This window comes from Gallinula chloropus (genome assembly GCF_964237585.1).
Source record: "Gallinula chloropus genome assembly, chromosome: 2".
Taxonomy (NCBI): Eukaryota; Metazoa; Chordata; class Aves; order Gruiformes; family Rallidae; genus Gallinula; species Gallinula chloropus.
Genome location: NC_140086.1, coordinates 69,275,211 through 69,291,995, shown reverse-complemented (window position 1 = coordinate 69,291,995; position 16,785 = coordinate 69,275,211). Strand labels below are relative to the sequence as shown.

Sequence of the window (16,785 nt, the reverse complement as noted above, 5' to 3'; positions counted from 1 at the left end):
GAAATCAGCACGTGCATTTCAAATTTTTCCTGAGTTTTTCCCAAGTGACACTGTTGGAGTCCAAGTGTGAAGCTGTCCTGCTTGAGATACTGCCACCTGAAGATAGGTCCTTTGGAAAGCCTTACCTAGGATCCACACGGTCTGAAACTCAGGCCCCTGTCAGGATAGACAACCCAAACTGCTGTCATTTCTCAAAGGAAAATTCATATCTCTCTCTTTGGTGCCTGTGTGTCTGTATTGACTTCACACACAAATATATAAATGCAATGTATGCTTATGTATTTGTGGATACATATCAGTAGGCAAGCACATACTTGTAGCTTTTTGGAGGCATCCTATTCATCCAGGATGGTTGCTGTGGCATGTCTGCTTCTGACAGGAGGGTGTTTGTATGTTGAGGCCAAGGAGTTTGGTTTGGGTAGAACTTTCAGTTCTGGCATCAGTCTGAAGGGCTACCTTGGACTGACTTGTCTTCCTCCTCCTGAGTTTTTGTTCCCCCATTCATAGCTTTCCCTTTTTATCTTTACTCACTGCTTTTCAGTCAGCTATCAAATTGTGATTATCTGAAACTCAGTAACTGTTTCCATATAACACATTTCACATCATGTTTATGAGTAGATGGTTAGTCAGTGAATCAATCTGAAATTGATCATAAAGGCTTATCTTTAGTTTATATTCCTGAGCATTGGAAAACAGCAAACAGTTCAAGAGTTATTAGTATATTCTAGGAGGCAATTATTTGCTGGGACAGCAAATCAAACTCCTGTCTGACCTTTACTGAGGCTGAATTTGACATTGAGCATAGAATTCCTCTCACTTCAGGTATGTTAGTGTAAATCTAGGGTTCTTCTGCGGATAGAGAAAGGCAAAACCCTCTGGAATACATTTCTTCCATCTTCTTTTAGGAACAAGACATCCCCTGTGATCCTTCTCCCTGGGATGCAGAGGCGGCTGTGTGCCTGGATTACACTAGACTCCTAATTTTTAATAAACTGATATAGGTGATGGACGCCCAATCCCTGCAGTCTCATGCAATCACCTAGAGCACAGTTTGGCATCTGGCAGGTTTAGAAACATCTGAAGAAGAAGATAAAGCCCCCAAAGTAAACTTGGCTAAAAATATTGAGAAAATTTGAGTTTCATAAAAATTATTTTAGTTATCTCATTAAGCACTATACTTAATTTAGAGTCATATAAGAATCTCTATGAGACAAATACTGGGCTGTATAAAGAAACATTAAAGGTTTGATGAAATAGCATTGATCGATTGGAGAATGAGGCGTAAAGAATCTTCTTATTTAATACATGGCAGAGGTAGGTTTCTCACCCTAAAGACATGATCTGCTCCCAGTGCTTATGGGAGCTTTTCTAGAAACAGCTAAAGCCCAAAAATTATTAAAGTGACCCATTTAGAACAGTTTTAGATTTTGTCTCTTTTTGGAAGTAATTTGTATGGATCAAAATTCTGGAGAAATTAGGAACAACTAACTGTTTCCCTTCCCTCACATTTCCAAGCAGAATCCCAACTCCCAGTGCAGGAGAGGTGGCGTTTGCTTCGATATTTTGAAGCTGGATCCTTGCAGAATAAGTTTTAAACTTAGGGGGTGGTTTGAAATGGTCTGTAGCATTACAGTGACATTTGCTATTATGTTCCAAGGAACTGGTCACCAGTTGCACTGAAATGTTTTTCTCTCAGTGGGATTCACACTGTTTGCTCGCTCAGTTCTTTGGCAGCTTGTACTCTTTGGTAATAACAAGGTGATAATCAGTCAGGTCTAATTCCTGTCCCCACTGAAATCAATAGCAAAACTCCCACAGACTTCAGTGGAACAAGCAGCTTGAGAATCCTAATATTTTGTGCTCTTCTCTGCTTGTTTAAATATTCCAATTAACCTTGTCTGAAACAGAACGTCTTTTTTACTAGGGATACAAAAAGTATGTTGCTTTTCTGTGTCCAAAGAGAAAGTATCTTTTCCTATTTCCAAGGAACGTATCTTTGTTCTTATTGGCCATAGCCCATCCATACATTTCTGAGAGAACAGCATCTCTCATGAAGACCCAGGATGATCAAATGTATTGGGATACATTTCTTACAAAGTGTATTCTGGAAGAGCTTTGGAGGTTCAAGGTCAGGCCTATAGCTTCTAAAGAGACTTCAGATATACAAAAAGTGAAATTACACCACAGACTGAAATATGGTTGTTTGCCCATAGTGATTGGTATAAAATACTTTCACCCATCACAAAAGGTCCTTCTGTCTCCTAACAGTCTGTTTTCCAAAAGAAATTAGGTCTAAAAGCTGGCATTGAGAAGAATGGAAAAAGTTTCCAAGGTAAAGCAGCTGAATGTGCTGAGTGGGCAGATAGGAACTACCAGACATGAAGGATTGTCAAGGCTTCTCATCACTGAGACTCTTACTCCCTGTATTGTTTAATTCCATTCAAAGTTACAGGCAGGTTGACAGGTAGTGATAATACATAAAAAACAAACCAAATCTTAAAAATGTTGTGGAATGGGTGTCCCAGATCTGTGTCACTGCTACCAAAAAAGCTGCACCTCACTGAAGAGCCTACACAGCATACTGGTAAGGCCATCTCAGCCACAGGAAAAGGAGTGACCTAAACGCACATATAACAAGATGTGGGATAATTTGGTCACAAGACACAAAACTGCAGCAAGTCCACTTCATCCATTCCTCTTCTCGCAGAGCTGCTTCTTTGCATTGTATGCACAGATGTACAGATGTCTTACGGTCCCAGACAGACAGAGGAAGCTTTATCAAGAACAGTAGCACAGCTGTGTGTTGTGTAAAGGTCTGCCATGCATCAGCCAGCAGAACTATAGGTTTGCAATGCAAGGCAGATACCTACGGAACATGTACAATGTCTGCCTAGACAACACCTGGTCTGTGGTCATCATGTGCAAGACAGTAGAACCCCATCTTGGAAGATAATTAGAAAGGGAAATAAAAATGGAAAATGAGAAACAGAAAAAACTAAAGCTTGAAAACAAACCTGACAAGAGGCCAGATTGGGTTTGAGGAACTTTGTAGCCAGTTAGGCACTGACTTCAGTGGATATAAGGCCATGCTTGAAGAATCACAGACCTATGAAGGCTGAAAGAAACCCCCAGAGGTCTCCAGTCTGACCTCCTGGATCAATCATATCCTATTGGAGCAGGTTGCTTAGGGCCCCAGCCTGCGTTTGGACACCTGTATGGATGGAGGCTCCAAAACTTCTCTGGGTGCTTGTTCCAATGTACAGCCATAGTAAAAAGCTTTTTCCTTGTATTGAGTAGGAACCTGATGCTGCAACTTCTTTCCTTATTGTGCTCTGAGCTAAGATTGTTCCCAAGTCTTGTTTTCATAAAGGCAAACACAGTTTTCTCAGCCTCTCCTTAGGCATCCTGTGGTCTGGCCACCTAACCAAGTTGGTGTCCCTGCATTGGATTCACTTCAGTGTGTCCTTGCCCGTCTTGTACTAGGAGCCCAAAACAGGACCCAATTCTCCAGGCACAGTCTCACAAACACAAGGCAAAGGCTATAACCATCTGCCCCAGCCTGCTGGCTACACTCCTGCTAATACAGACCAGCCAGTTTCATGTAGCAAGTTTTTGCCCAGCTTGTCCTGCTGCACGGGCTTGTTCCATCCCAGATGTGGGACTCTGTGTTTGATTTTGTGATGCTCCCCAAGGTTTCTCTCATTTCTCCAGCCTGTCTGGGTGACTGCACACAGCATCCTTGTCCAGCAGTGTATTGACTCAGTCTGGTGTTATCTGCAGACTTGCAGACAGTGCAAAGAAACCATACACCAAAGTTCTTCACTGAGATAGGTTGTCTTCTTGCTGAGAAATCTTACATCTTGTGAACGGGCTGTGACAAGCCACAAGCACGAGAAGCTTCATATTATGAGCTCACATACAACTTTGTGGGGAGAAATGGCTTTCAAGATCACTGCAGGTGAAGTTAGTACTACTTTATCACGAGTCCATCATTGAATAGGGCAGTGGAGGACGGTTTTTAAAGTCTTATTATTGGAACTGTGTTTCAGGGTGGGTCAGACAAGTATAAACACTGTGTGTCACGGAAATATAGTATGGAAGTAGATTTCAAAATCTGAATATAGGAGGGGGATTTTTTTTCCTTTAACTGGTCTCCTCTCCATCAGATGATTTCTAGACTGATGTCACACATGTGTGATTTGTGCAACATGTCTAGACTATTCATTTTAGAGTCATTAGTTTCATTTTTTTCTACCTGTCAGTTTTATGCTCCAAGTTTCTAACCCCTGGAATGTTACCAGAACCACCAAATCATTCCCCTATTGTATGTTCAAAGTGACATTTCTTAGTTATCTTCTGTGCCTTCATAGAATATCATGGGAGCCCAGTAGTGATTTCCAAATCCCTAAAAAGTGATTAGCCATCATTGTCCTCTAAGTGCTTAATAGGGGGATTAAGACAGGCCACCAGGTGGTTCACTCATGGAAGTAGCATGGAAATTCAGCTCTAGATAGTAGGTGATGTAAAGAGGGTAAAAGCCTGCCCTCAGGGAGATCAGCAATTATTTTGATGCTTGTACTATATCCAATTTTCTCTTGCAGGTTGTGCTGTTCTATTATTTTTTACCTTTCCATTCTCTGATAGGTGTTTATCTGTGTTGGTAGCAGCAGGACTGATCTGTAACCTCAAGATCAGTCTCTGCTAAAGGTATTTTTCCCCCACGCCCTCAGTAAGCTGCAAAGCCGCATTCTCAGCCTGCCCCTTTGTATCTAACACGGCATGTTTGTATACAGCTGCAGTGGAAGGGGCTACAAGTGACAGTGAAGTAGCTTAGGAGCAGAGCAAATGCTCCTCTGTAGAGAATCGTGTCATTCACACTGTCTTTTTTTCTTCTGTTTCAGGAGGTTGGAAGCATTATCGGAAAGGTCAGGAAATTACTTTCTCTCTTTATTTTCATGTCAAAATATTGTATATCAGTTCATCAGCCCAGGCTAACTATTTTTTCTGTTTCTTTTAACAGAAAGGTGAGACAGTTAAGAAGATGAGGGAGGAGGTAAGACAAGTCTTGATGTCTTTACTTGCCTTTCTTTCCAGCTCAGAGAACAGGGAAAAGCAACGTGTGCGGACCGACACTGCCATCAAGTGGGCAGTTAATTTAATCACAGAATCACAGAATCAGAATCACAGAATGCTAGGGGGTTGGTTAGGAAATTCTGATGATCATCTAGTACACAGACACACACACCTGCCAGAGCAGGATCACCTAGACTAAATCACACAGAAACATGTCCAGGTGGGTTTTGGACAGAGGAGACTCCACAACCCCTCTGCGCAGCCTTGTTCCAGTGTTCCATCACACTCACAGTGAAAAAGTTTCTGCTTATGTTAACATGGAACCTCCTGCAGTCCAGCTTGCACCTGTTGCCCCGTGGACATCAATCACCATTATTTGCAAGTGGTGGCATTGAAATGTGCTGGCCTAAATTAAACACTGTTGTTGATGTAATCTCCTTATCACCGCAGCAGTCAGGAGTCTTTTGTGCAGGTAGCAGTATACCTGCTGCTGTTATATCTCAGGGAAGGCTTAGCCAGATGATGCTGTGCATCAAAACCACTGTATTTTTCTTTAGCATACAGACATTGCTCCTGCACATGGCTTCCAATATCTGAACCCACTCATTAGAGTGATGCTCCGTAAAGTTTGAGAGTAGACACAAATTTCAGCAGGGCTGGAGCTAGACTTGCACAGGCCAAATAATCCCCCCACCATGTCCTGGCAAAGCCTTAACTTTTCACCACCTTCCAGCTGTGAGTAGGATGTGGACAGGGTAGACCTGCACACCCACCATTCACACCCTTTGAGAAGGTTGTAGGCACAAAGAAGCTCAGCACTAAAACGTGACACGGTGTCAGCAGGATTCTTTCCCTGCCGCAGAGCAAGCTGCACTGTCTTCAGAGGATTGCACCAGGTGGAGGTTACAGACCCATGGCTTGTCCTGCAGAGCAGCACATCTTACCTGGAGATCCATGTACTTTTCCTTCTTTGAAGCAAGCACCAAAAGCGTTAGTCAAAAATCAGATCCTTACTGTTTAGAACTTGAGGAGCACAACGTGTGTAGAGAAAGCCTCAAGAAAAGGCACTGTGGTTCTGGTAAAGCTGCAGTACATTACTGTGTCAGCTGCTTTGCTGTTTCATACACAGATAGAAGGTCTGTGGCAGGGAAATCTCAAAGTATTTGCAGCAAAGAAAATTGCTGAGATCCATCTTTAAATATACGCATCAGGGAGTTCATTGTCAGGCTGACTGAGTTCAGAGCTCAGTCAGTTTTATTGATGATAAGAGTCTCCAGCCATGTTGTCAAACATAAGTACATTTGCTAAGACTTTAAAAAATACAAGAAAAAATATTTCCAGTATACTAGGTAATCCTGACAGTTGATTAAACACATTTTAATTTAATTTTTAATTAAGATCGTGGGCAGATATCTTTATATATAAATACCATGCATAAAAGGGAAGCTGTCATTGGAGAGTGCTCCTGACTTTTGAGTTAAACATCTTACAGAAGAGTTATGATCCCTGGTTAGTTTTTCAAGATAAATATCAGATGTTCTTCTTCCAGTCCTAGAAAACCTACTGTCACATACATGTGGTCACAAGAGACTTTCTTGGTTGGTTTCTTTTAAAATAAATGAATTATATGCATCTTTCTATCAGCAAAGGCCAAAGAAGCTATGTTTCCACATGATGATAACTTGGTCCTTGTTTAGATGACTACTTTCTTCATTACTTCTTTAAAAGACAAATGCATCTTTATTTTGGCTTTTCTGACAGATATGGCAGGTTGCATGCCGTGCTTGCGGAATGAAATGCAATTCTGTCTTGCTCTGTCACTGGGGAAATGTCAGAGACAACTGCAGACCTCAAGAAAAATATAAAATCCTCCATTACCTGGCCTGCAGCTGCTGACTTCCTACACAAATAGGGATGCCACCACATGACAGCATAATTGCTGTAGCTCTGCTTTGACCAGTCATCTTTTGGAGGAGTAACATCTGTGAATTTTGGCTGCCACTGATCCACAGTGGAGCATTCTTTCAGACAAGCTCCCATGGCTCCATTTTCAAAGGAAGAGACGTGCTTTGTGCACATAGCCTGCTCTGCTCCAGGCTGAGTCCCATGGCCCCAGGTTGACATGTGATGGTGGCAGCCAGATGTTGCCACTGTCATGAAGGAACCCTGGGCTCTGATCTCCTTCCTGATCTAGTGTTGGTGTTTGATGAGGGCAAGTCCCACTCAGGTTGGCCTGTCAGATGTGCCAGCTTACCTTTCTAATCTATGAGTGCTGAGTACATTTGCCAGCCAAGTCCACAGCAGCAAGATTTTTCTATCAGTTGGTTGCTGTCATATGGGGAAACTGCTGTTGTGCAGCAGCATGCATGTGAATAAGGGCTCAGAGACACAGCACACCAGCTGATTTGTGGTAACCCTGAAGGCAAAGGGGCAAACTAACACAGGTTATCTCATGTTTGCTCAAGCCCAGTTCCTCAAGAAGATAATTACCTTTGGATGAGTTGAGGCTCCAGTGGTTCTTTTTTTCAGCCTGTATTAACACATTTCCATGGCCAAAACCTCAGGGAAGGCATAGGGTAGGTCTTACCTGAACTGGATTTGGTCATTATCTACACTGAGATCCTCTTAAATATATTTACATCTGGTTTAGAGGCTTTCTCTGCACTGCAACGGTGGCATAAAGGGGACTAAGTATACCTGACAGACATCCTGGCTTGTTCTTTAACTCCTTCTAATGGGCTCCTTGCTTTACGGAGGTACCACCATTACGGTTACCTGTCCTGCCACTAGTCCTTTAAAGGGTTGTTCAGACTCCTTTAAAGGGTTGTTCAGTGCATATTAGTGGACTGTCTTCACATGAGACACATCTATAAGGGACCTTCTCCACAGTGCAAAGCACCACCCCAGCTAGACAAGCCGAGCCCTGCCTTTAGGCCTGCAAACCAGAGAGGTGCATCTTGTCTGACATTCCGCAGCTCCGGGCCTACTCAACCCTGCAAGAGGGAAGGGAGAAGACTTGATTATGCAATTATTTGCAGCTTGGAGTTACAGAGGTGCTATTTGCATACTGTGATGAAGGCTGCAGAAGCATTTACCCAGACAGAATCCGGCTTCCTGCGGTTAGATGAATGTTTGGAGTGCCATCGGTTTGTGTTGAAATCATATGATGTTGGGGCTGCAGATGTAGGGGAGGGAATTAGATGCCTCAAGATATCCCTTCCCAAACTGCATCCCTGATCCTACTTAGTTTGCTCCCTGGGAGGTATACATTTGAAAAATATTTATTCTTTTTGACAGAGTGGTGCTCGAATCAATATTTCGGAAGGCTCCTGTCCAGAGAGAATTGTGACAATAACAGGCCCAACAGATGCCATTTTTAAAGCTTTTTCTATGATTGCACTAAAATTTGAAGAGGTAAGCAAATAAAATACAGGGGTGGGTTTTTTTTTTCTCTCTTCAAGTTAAAATACAAACACTGAATTTCCTCGTGTTTGCTTTAATGTTAAATATGATTTGTTTAATGTTCTATTTAATAGCAGTGCAAGTGGTTGTATTTTTATAAATGCTTTTGGCAGTAACGGTGAAGAAAAATAATGGGTCAATTTACAAGCTGTTTGATCATTTCTTTTGCTTTTTGGAGGCTTCAGGGAAAAGCAATTGCTTCTAGTAATGTGCACTAATGGCAGGAAAAATGTCCTGGAAAATTTCTGGTCCCATTGTGGGTTTGATTTGAAAAGAATAATTGCCTAACTTTTAGCTCTGTTTTTATAGGATTCCATTTGGTATTGATGTAAATTTTATATACGTCAAAATGAATATAGATCTCATTTAACTAGAAAAAAATTATTTTAAAAACAAGCTATATGATTACTAATTGCCAATTACCATAGTTAAAGCTTGTCTTTTAAAATTAATTAAAATAAGGGCACTAGGAGTAAGTGAGGCGAGAGCTTATGTTACTGTAGAATAGCCATTCTGTGCAGATATCTAAAGTGCTGGGATCTCCTCAGGTTTCACAGACCAACTACAGTTAGATATGGTTACTACTTCAAGTAGAAACCTCACAGAAAAGCCAGCAGACTAGAGGATTTAATGCCCTCTACTTTCAAAATCACAAGTCCAGCCCAGACATCTCTCCTCTCTGGGGAGACAGCGACCCCTGCAGAAGTCAATTCACCTTCTCCTAAAGGAAGAGCCTGCAGACAGGTAGATTGAATCACCTGCAGCAGGAGAAAGTGGTTGTGTCTCTACATTGATGATTAAACTAAAGGAATGTGAATCCCTTTCTTAAGAGTCCCATTATTTCCCCAAGTCAGTGAGCCTCCACACCTCTCCGTAGCACTGGGAGATGCTGCCACTGATGGGAAATGTCAGTGTGTGCCTTTATCTACCCATGGTGATTGCTCACATGTAGAGCAGCCAGACTAGAAGAGAGCTTGTGGGTTACCAGATGCAGTTGTCTTCTAACATAAGCAGTGTGTCTTGCATCTTGCAACTTCACAGCATGAGCAAAAGCTAGTTAGTTTTGGTTTTGTTTCTTGATATTGGATCCAAAACCTTAGTTCTCTGATAATGGACAACTTCTTATTGCTCCTCACCTGAACTTACTCACAAAGAATTTCTCCACCTTTGTTTCTGTGCCAGCACTAGCTATTAGTTTAAATAATTAATTCCTTGCCATTCCTGAGCATTCCCCTCTTAGACATATTTTTTTACAAAACAGTTTTATCCCCTCACTCCCTTGCGTGGTCTTGAGCAAGCCAAGCTCTGTCTTTCAGAGGATGCAAATCCCCACCCCTCTTGTGACCCCAGTAGTCCCTTTCTACCTTTTCCCAGTTACAGTTCCTGTTAAGTGTGTGTGTGTTAATTGTGGACAGGTGGCAAATGAAGTTCCACAAAGGCTTATTTAGTGGTGCTAGCCATCCCCTGTCCTAGTTACCATGCTAACATAGCCCAACCACTGCTGGATATGCCTCGCCTCCTACTAGTGCGATGTGTTGCACACATCTGTGCTGTGCCTGGCAGGTATCCCCAGCTCCTGCTCAGGTGCCTTGGGAGGGAACCTGTTCAGTCTCAGGAGACATTCCTGTCAGTCCCCAGACAAATTACCCCTTTTTTCGTACTGCAAATGTGAATCCCATTTATATTTCTCCAATCCTTCATGCGTTTCCAGATTGTCCTGTGTGACATTCCAGTTATTTCAAGATGCTGAGAAAGTACCCTGGCTCTGTGACATGGTACATTTTATAAGAATGCCTTTTTTTTCCCCCCAGACCAGTTATTAATGAGATAATTTGATTTTGAGGTTGAATCACAGAATTGCAGGGGTTGGAAAAGACCTCAAAAGATCATCAAGTCCACCCCCTCGCCAAAGCAGACTTTCTGGGACAGATCACACAGGGAGGTGTACAGACAGGTCTTGAATATCTCCAGAGAAGGAGACTACACAACCCCCCTGGGCAGCCTGTGCCAGGGCTCTGTCACCCTCACTGTGTAAAAGTTCTTCCACATGTTGGTGCGGAACTTCCTGTGCTCCAACTTGCAGCCATTGCCCCTTGTCCTATCCCCACAGACCACTGAAAAGGGGCTGGCCTTTTCCCCCTGTGTCCCATACTTAAGATATTTATAAACATTAATAAGATCCCCTCTCAGTCTTCTTTTCTCACAGGTAATTCTGTCCAGCCCGATTTTAAAGCCACCTGTTGTCATTTCTTTCTCAGTTTTATGTCCTACCCATCTTCTACCGATCCTGTTCCTTCCAGCTCCAGAGGCAGCTTTGTGTACAGCAACATACCATCCGATCCACGGAGACCTGGAGAGAGCAGTCTGCCTGCTCTCTACACAAAAACCATGTTATGCTCAGGGTCTTATCCTGGGAAATGCCAAGGGGGTCAGTAACAGAGGCAATCCCTGCCAGTTCCCACCAAAGCGAGTAACCAGTGGGAATAACGCTGCATTTCTCACAAAAACATTGAACGCCGTGCAGCTTCAGATCCCCACCCCACCACCCAATGAGATGTTGCCTTTGAAAGTGCTTCAGCTCGCAGCAATAGGCAAAGGAATTGGAAACTTGGGCTTCTGGTTGGATTGTATGCCTGTTTACCCTTGTAGGTACTAGAGGTAGACTACCCTCGTGGATATTAGTGAAGAGGTATTGGCAACCCCTGACACTCAGTACTGTGTTTATATATATTCTGAAATATCTGCATTTAGTTTTACTATAATTGGCTTCTGATATATTTAAAAGAATGGTGGTAAAGAAAAATGTCTCATGTAATCAGTTAGGTTTCCTGTAATTATTCCTGTCAATAAAATGAGGTAACTGTAACACTTTGGAGGCAAAATAAAGTATTGTTTCTGAAACTATAAATGAGCTAGCTACCAAATGTTATTTTTCATGCATATCTTTTTGTTGGAGATATCTTCTGCCATCTTACCAATTGAGAACCCCCGACAGACAGTGCCTGTCCCAGCTCTGGTTATTGCAGCCACCTTCAAACAGAGCAGAGATGCATGTGTGAGACTGCTGTGCTCAAAGATCTTTTGGCATTTGTTACGCATGCCCCTATGAAGCATTTTGACATGAAGCCCTTGAACCCTTAATTTCAGCCCTACAGCTGTATAGCTGGGGATAAGCAGGTCTAGAAAGAGCTAAGAGCCCTGGAATACTTTTCCAATGTCAGCAAAAGAACTCAAAATGTATCAGATAGATAGAAAAAAAAAGAAAGATCCAAAGGACTGCTCTCTCTGCAGTTGCTCTGCAACCTTATATCACTCTGCTTTGACAACCTTCCTAATAAAAGTTGATTTTCTAGCAGCCTGATGATGAATTTACAAGCTAGGTAGGTAATTACACAAACAACTGAAGTGTTCACTGCAGAGGAAAAAGAGAGTTATTAAAAAATGGCACTAGGCCGGGCAGACCACTGGAGATGTGAGCGAGGACATTGTAGAGCAGTCACTGCCAGACTGCAGCTGTAAGTTCACCAGTGAGTGGGGCAGTTCTTGCTGTGGATATAAATCTGCGTAATCCACGGGAAGCGTATGGTAGTTAAGCGCTGGAATAACCAGCAGGCAGGACTCAGTGGTCAGACCTTCTCCAAATAAAGAATGGACTGGGTCGGAAGGGACCCCAAGGATCACAGTGTTCCAACCCCCTACCACAGGCAGGAACACCAACCTCCAGGCCTGGATCTACACAAGGCTGCCCAGGGCCCCATCCAACCTGGCCTTGAACACCTCCAGGGACGGGGCATCCACCATGTCTCTGGTCAGCCTCTTCCAGCACCTCACCACTCTGTAAAAAACTTCCCGCTAATATCTACTTTAAACCTTCCTTCCTTTAGTTTTAATCCATTCCCCCTTGTCCTGCCATTGTCTACCCTTTTAAAAAGTTTATTCCTCTCCTGTTTGTATGTTCCCTTCCAGTACTGGAAGGCTGCAATGAGGTCCCCCCACAGCCTTCTCTTCTCCAGGCTGAACAAGCCCAGGTCCCCCAGCCTCTCTTAGCAGGGCAGGTGCTCCAGCCCTCTAATCATCTCTGTGGCCCTCCTCTGAACCCTCTCCAACAGTTCCACATCTTTCTTGTATTGGGACCCCATATCTGGACTCCAGATGGGGCCTCATGAGGGCAGAGTAGAGAGGGACAATCACCTCCCTGTCCCTGCTGGCCACCCCTCTTCTGATGGAGCCCAGAACACCATTGGCCTTCCGAGCTGTAAAGAAGAAAAGGTTTGGAGGCTTCTTTGTTCATCTCCAAACATTTATGAAGAATTTTCTCAGCTCTAGGAAGAAGGGGGAGAGGCAAGGAAGGTGACCAAAGCAGTTGAGATGATGCCTTCTTGACAAACATTAACTCTTGCTGTTGCAACTACAGTGTGTCCTGTGGTGGTCATTGCCAAGCGATGAGCCGCCTCACAGCCTCATGCTTGATGTGAAGACTGGCAGGTTTAACATTTCATTTAGAAACCAGGAAAGAAGAATTCTGATACGCTTTTCTCTGGAGGTTTGGTAGATTTCTGGACTGCCAAGTTTGCTGTCTTGGGAAGCCTCAGACACTGTGACTCCAGGATGACAAGAGCTAGGGATGATGTGAGGCTTCAACAGTGGGAGCTGGCTCTCCCACCACTTCCAGGCTCACAGTTAGTGGATCCTGGGTGAGGAGCAGCCCAGACAAGCAGGCAGAAAGCCACACAAGGTCCAGTTTGAGCATCCTCCAGAACCCTAAGGAAGTGCCACAGGAAGTAAGAGATTAAAGAAATAGGAATCTCCCAGCTTGAAAGACAGCCGTTTTGTGAGAAATTTTCCAGCCAACCTGACTTGGGATCCTGCAGTTTTGGAGGGTATTTTTTTCTGTTCATTTCCCTTTTGTTGAGTTCTTAGGCTGGATGGATACCTTCATGAGCACGCTGCTGAGCCTGCATGTTTAGGTTTAGTTCTTTTTAAAGGATGAGCAGGAAAGAAAGAGGGATAGCAGCTTCCAATTTTTGTGAACCGCTTTTGAAAGCACTAAGTGTGGTGGAGGCTTTGAGGTGAGGCCGGGTGTGATATGGAAGTGGGAGACATCATCAGGGTCGCGCTGGGTGGCTGACGAGGGTTATTTACCTACATCTGGAGGATTGTGTGCCTCCACTTGACACAAACATGACACAGTGAGATGGCATCTTCCAGCTTTATTTCAGATACATGGGCACTGCAAAATTCTGCAGTCCCTCTCACTTTATTTTGGATTGCAGTCTCTTACTGACACAGGCACTGAACAAAATGTGAGTTACTGGCTGGCAGAGGAATGAGTTGATGGCTGTCTTGTGGCATGCAGCAATGCCTTATTCCATTCAAGACTTTTTTTCTTCTCTTTTAAACTAAGCAAGGTCACACCAAGCCATTTCTTGGGTGGAAGAACACTGCCATTACCAATGTGGAGGTACTGTAGGAATCAATGCTGGTGTCACTGGGCTCCCACACAAGCTCAATGAGGCATGCAGAGTTGTTTAAAGTACTTTTTTCTTTTTTAATTTGGGGGATCACACAGTATAGGCACCTTTTTTTCTTTTTTTTTTCAAGAAGTGGTAGTCTTGATGGGGTTCTGTCTTCTGAAACTCTTGTTGCATCATAAATTAGTTAAATGAATATGAAATGCATGTTTATCTGTCATTCCTGTCCTAATCTTTTGGGTAGCATTTCTGTGAAGGGTGGAATAGCTGTGCTGTGCCATCTCACAGATGAATGAAATGGTCTTTTCAGCTCACAACTAGCATTAGCAAAACACATTGAAATTCTCACGAGTTTTTGGACAGGTGCCATACAGCTTGTGGTGCTTTTTGGGGGGATCCTAAGTGCTCTCAGCAGCATCCTGTCAATCAGTGGGAAGATAAGCTTTTTTTTTTTTTCCTCTGTGATAAAGACTTTAAAGGGATTGTTTTGTCTTGTCTGGAAGATTTTGAACAAACAAAATATTTTGAAGCAATGTAAACCTTGCAACAAGTCGTATACTGAAATGCTCGTGAGAACACAGTGTGTACTCTCACTGTGTAATGAGATACAGGGATATAGGTTACAGTGCTTGGATACAGGTAATTGCTGTTCTGCTGAGCTCTTTGTGCTCTGGTCACATAGCTGTGATGGAAAATATTTGAGGAATTATGTAGCATTACAAATACTTGTGGGTCTGCTACAAACAAGAAATTGAACAGGGGGGAGCAGCAAAATGTTTATCAAAATAATCTTATTTTCTCCACTTCAGATTGCTCACAGATTCTTTATCATTCCATTTTTAACCTTTTTATTTTGTATCAAACCTGACAAGAACTTGTGTGATGTCTAGAGACATCAAACAGTATAAATGAGACAATGGGAAAGAGACCAGATCAGAATTTGGGGGGGCTGTGAACTCAAAAGCCTCTTTGTCCTTTCCATTTGTTTTCACAGAATCACAAGGTTGGAAAAGACCTTTAAGATCACCAAGTCCAACCGTTCTGGTCCTATGCTAAACCATATCCCTAAGCACCTCATGTATTTTAAATACACCCAGGGACGGTGACTGATTTAATGACAGGTATCACCTCCTCCTCCTCCTAGTCTTGCCTCAGAGATGGTCCTCTGGTCCTGCAGCGTGGATCTTCAGCAGCAGACAGCAAAAGGACCTCTCCAGCACAAATGCTCACGCAGTTCACACTTCGGGTCTGTCACTGGCAGAGCCGGAGCTGTTACCTGCCACAGAAACAAACCATCACCGGCTGCATGCTCCCCCTGGGCATCTGTTCTGAGCTCCTCTGTGCTTACCAGGGATGATAAATCCTCCCCTAATTCTCAGTGTCATTGTGATTACAGGACATAAACGCTTCAATGACAAACAGCACGGTGACGAGCAAACCCCCTGTAACACTGCGGCTCGTCGTCCCGGCAAGTCAGTGTGGATCCCTTATAGGAAAAGGAGGTTCCAAAATCAAAGAAATCAGGGAGGTAAGTCTTGGGAATGTCTGCTGGGAACGCTGGCTGGCTCAGCCTCCTACTGCACTAATTTAAAGAGCGTGCACAGTCAGCATCCTCTGCTGGCATTTGTTCATTGCACAAACGTGTGTGTGAGCATGTGCTGGAAAAGCCCAGAAAAGCCTTGCTCCAAGGGAAGCTAAAGACTTCAATGAAGCAGCAGCTTTCCAACATATTAGCCTTTGATGCACAGTTTAGCAAAGCAACAAGTTAGCAACAGAAATGGCTCCCCCAGTTTCTCTTGAGGCACAGCCCTTTCTCAGAAAGACTCCGGTGTTCCCAAGTTGGAGCACCACAGGCATTTCCAAATCAGTTACCACCCTTGCAGGCAGAGAAAGGACCAAGTAGCAATGGGGAGACCAGGTTAGTGGATCAAATGCTTGATGCTCTTTCTGGAAAAAGTTTTATTTTCATACTCCTGTCCTGCTTCTCCCTAATCTCACTGTGCCACAGGTGACTTGATTTCATGTATTCCAAATAGATATTGGGGTTTGTTTTTAATCCAGATGTTATCTGGAAGTATTCATTCAAAGTGCTGTGCTAGGAGCCACTTTTTCCTCCAACAAAAACCCGCAAAATTTATCATATAGTGCCAGTTTTAACTCTTCCATGAATGACTGTAACAACCCAAGGATCTAATGTTTGCAATCAGTCAAGCAAGGAAATTAGGTACATGTTCAGTTATGTAGAGAAAATGGGAATAGGACACTTCAGATTTTTATACTGGGGAAAGTGGCAGTACTCCTTCTACATTTGCATTCATCCCAATATGGAATGAGGTGTTGGGTACCAAGATAACACACTGATCTATTTTTCTCATTTGAGTACATCAAAACAAAAGCTTTTGTAGGTTCTACCAAATTGAAATGTTTTGAGGTCTTTATCTAAAATGTAGATTCAAGACAGTAGGCTTAATCAACCTTTAACTTTCACTTCAAATGTGAAAAAAAAGAATTTTGCTTTTCTATCAAAGAAAATTTGGTCAAACATCAAGGAGGAGTGGAAAATGCTTTGATCAAAATTATATGACCATCATTTGCTGTGAAGTGTTAATTTATGGTAGCCTTGGAAGGAGAGGTGATCCCAGAGGACAGTTCAGGGTCTCATCCTGTTGACTTTCAAGTTCTTCCAAATTGTTTCATTTGGATTGGAATTTTATTGTCACAGGAGCTTCTAAGAAAGTTCCTTCTGAAGGATGCTGTTTTTTTCTCTTCTTGAGTACAG

At 43.1% G+C, this 16,785-nt stretch overlaps 1 protein-coding gene across 1 annotated transcript in view; it reads left to right on the top strand.

The window, feature by feature from the left end:
• LOC311205889 (poly(rC)-binding protein 3-like) overlaps window positions 1-16,785 on the top strand; it is a gene marked incomplete at its 3' end in the record, with an annotated part of 138,321 nt that overhangs the window by 93,495 nt on the left and 28,041 nt on the right. Inside the window, exons 3-6 of the mRNA XM_084280415.1 lie at window positions 4,902-4,925; window positions 5,021-5,053; window positions 8,371-8,487; window positions 15,403-15,534. Coding sequence (XP_084136541.1) covers window positions 4,902-4,925; window positions 5,021-5,053; window positions 8,371-8,487; window positions 15,403-15,534 — 306 coding nt within the window. The remainder of the gene's footprint in view (window positions 1-4,901; window positions 4,926-5,020; window positions 5,054-8,370; window positions 8,488-15,402; window positions 15,535-16,785) is intronic.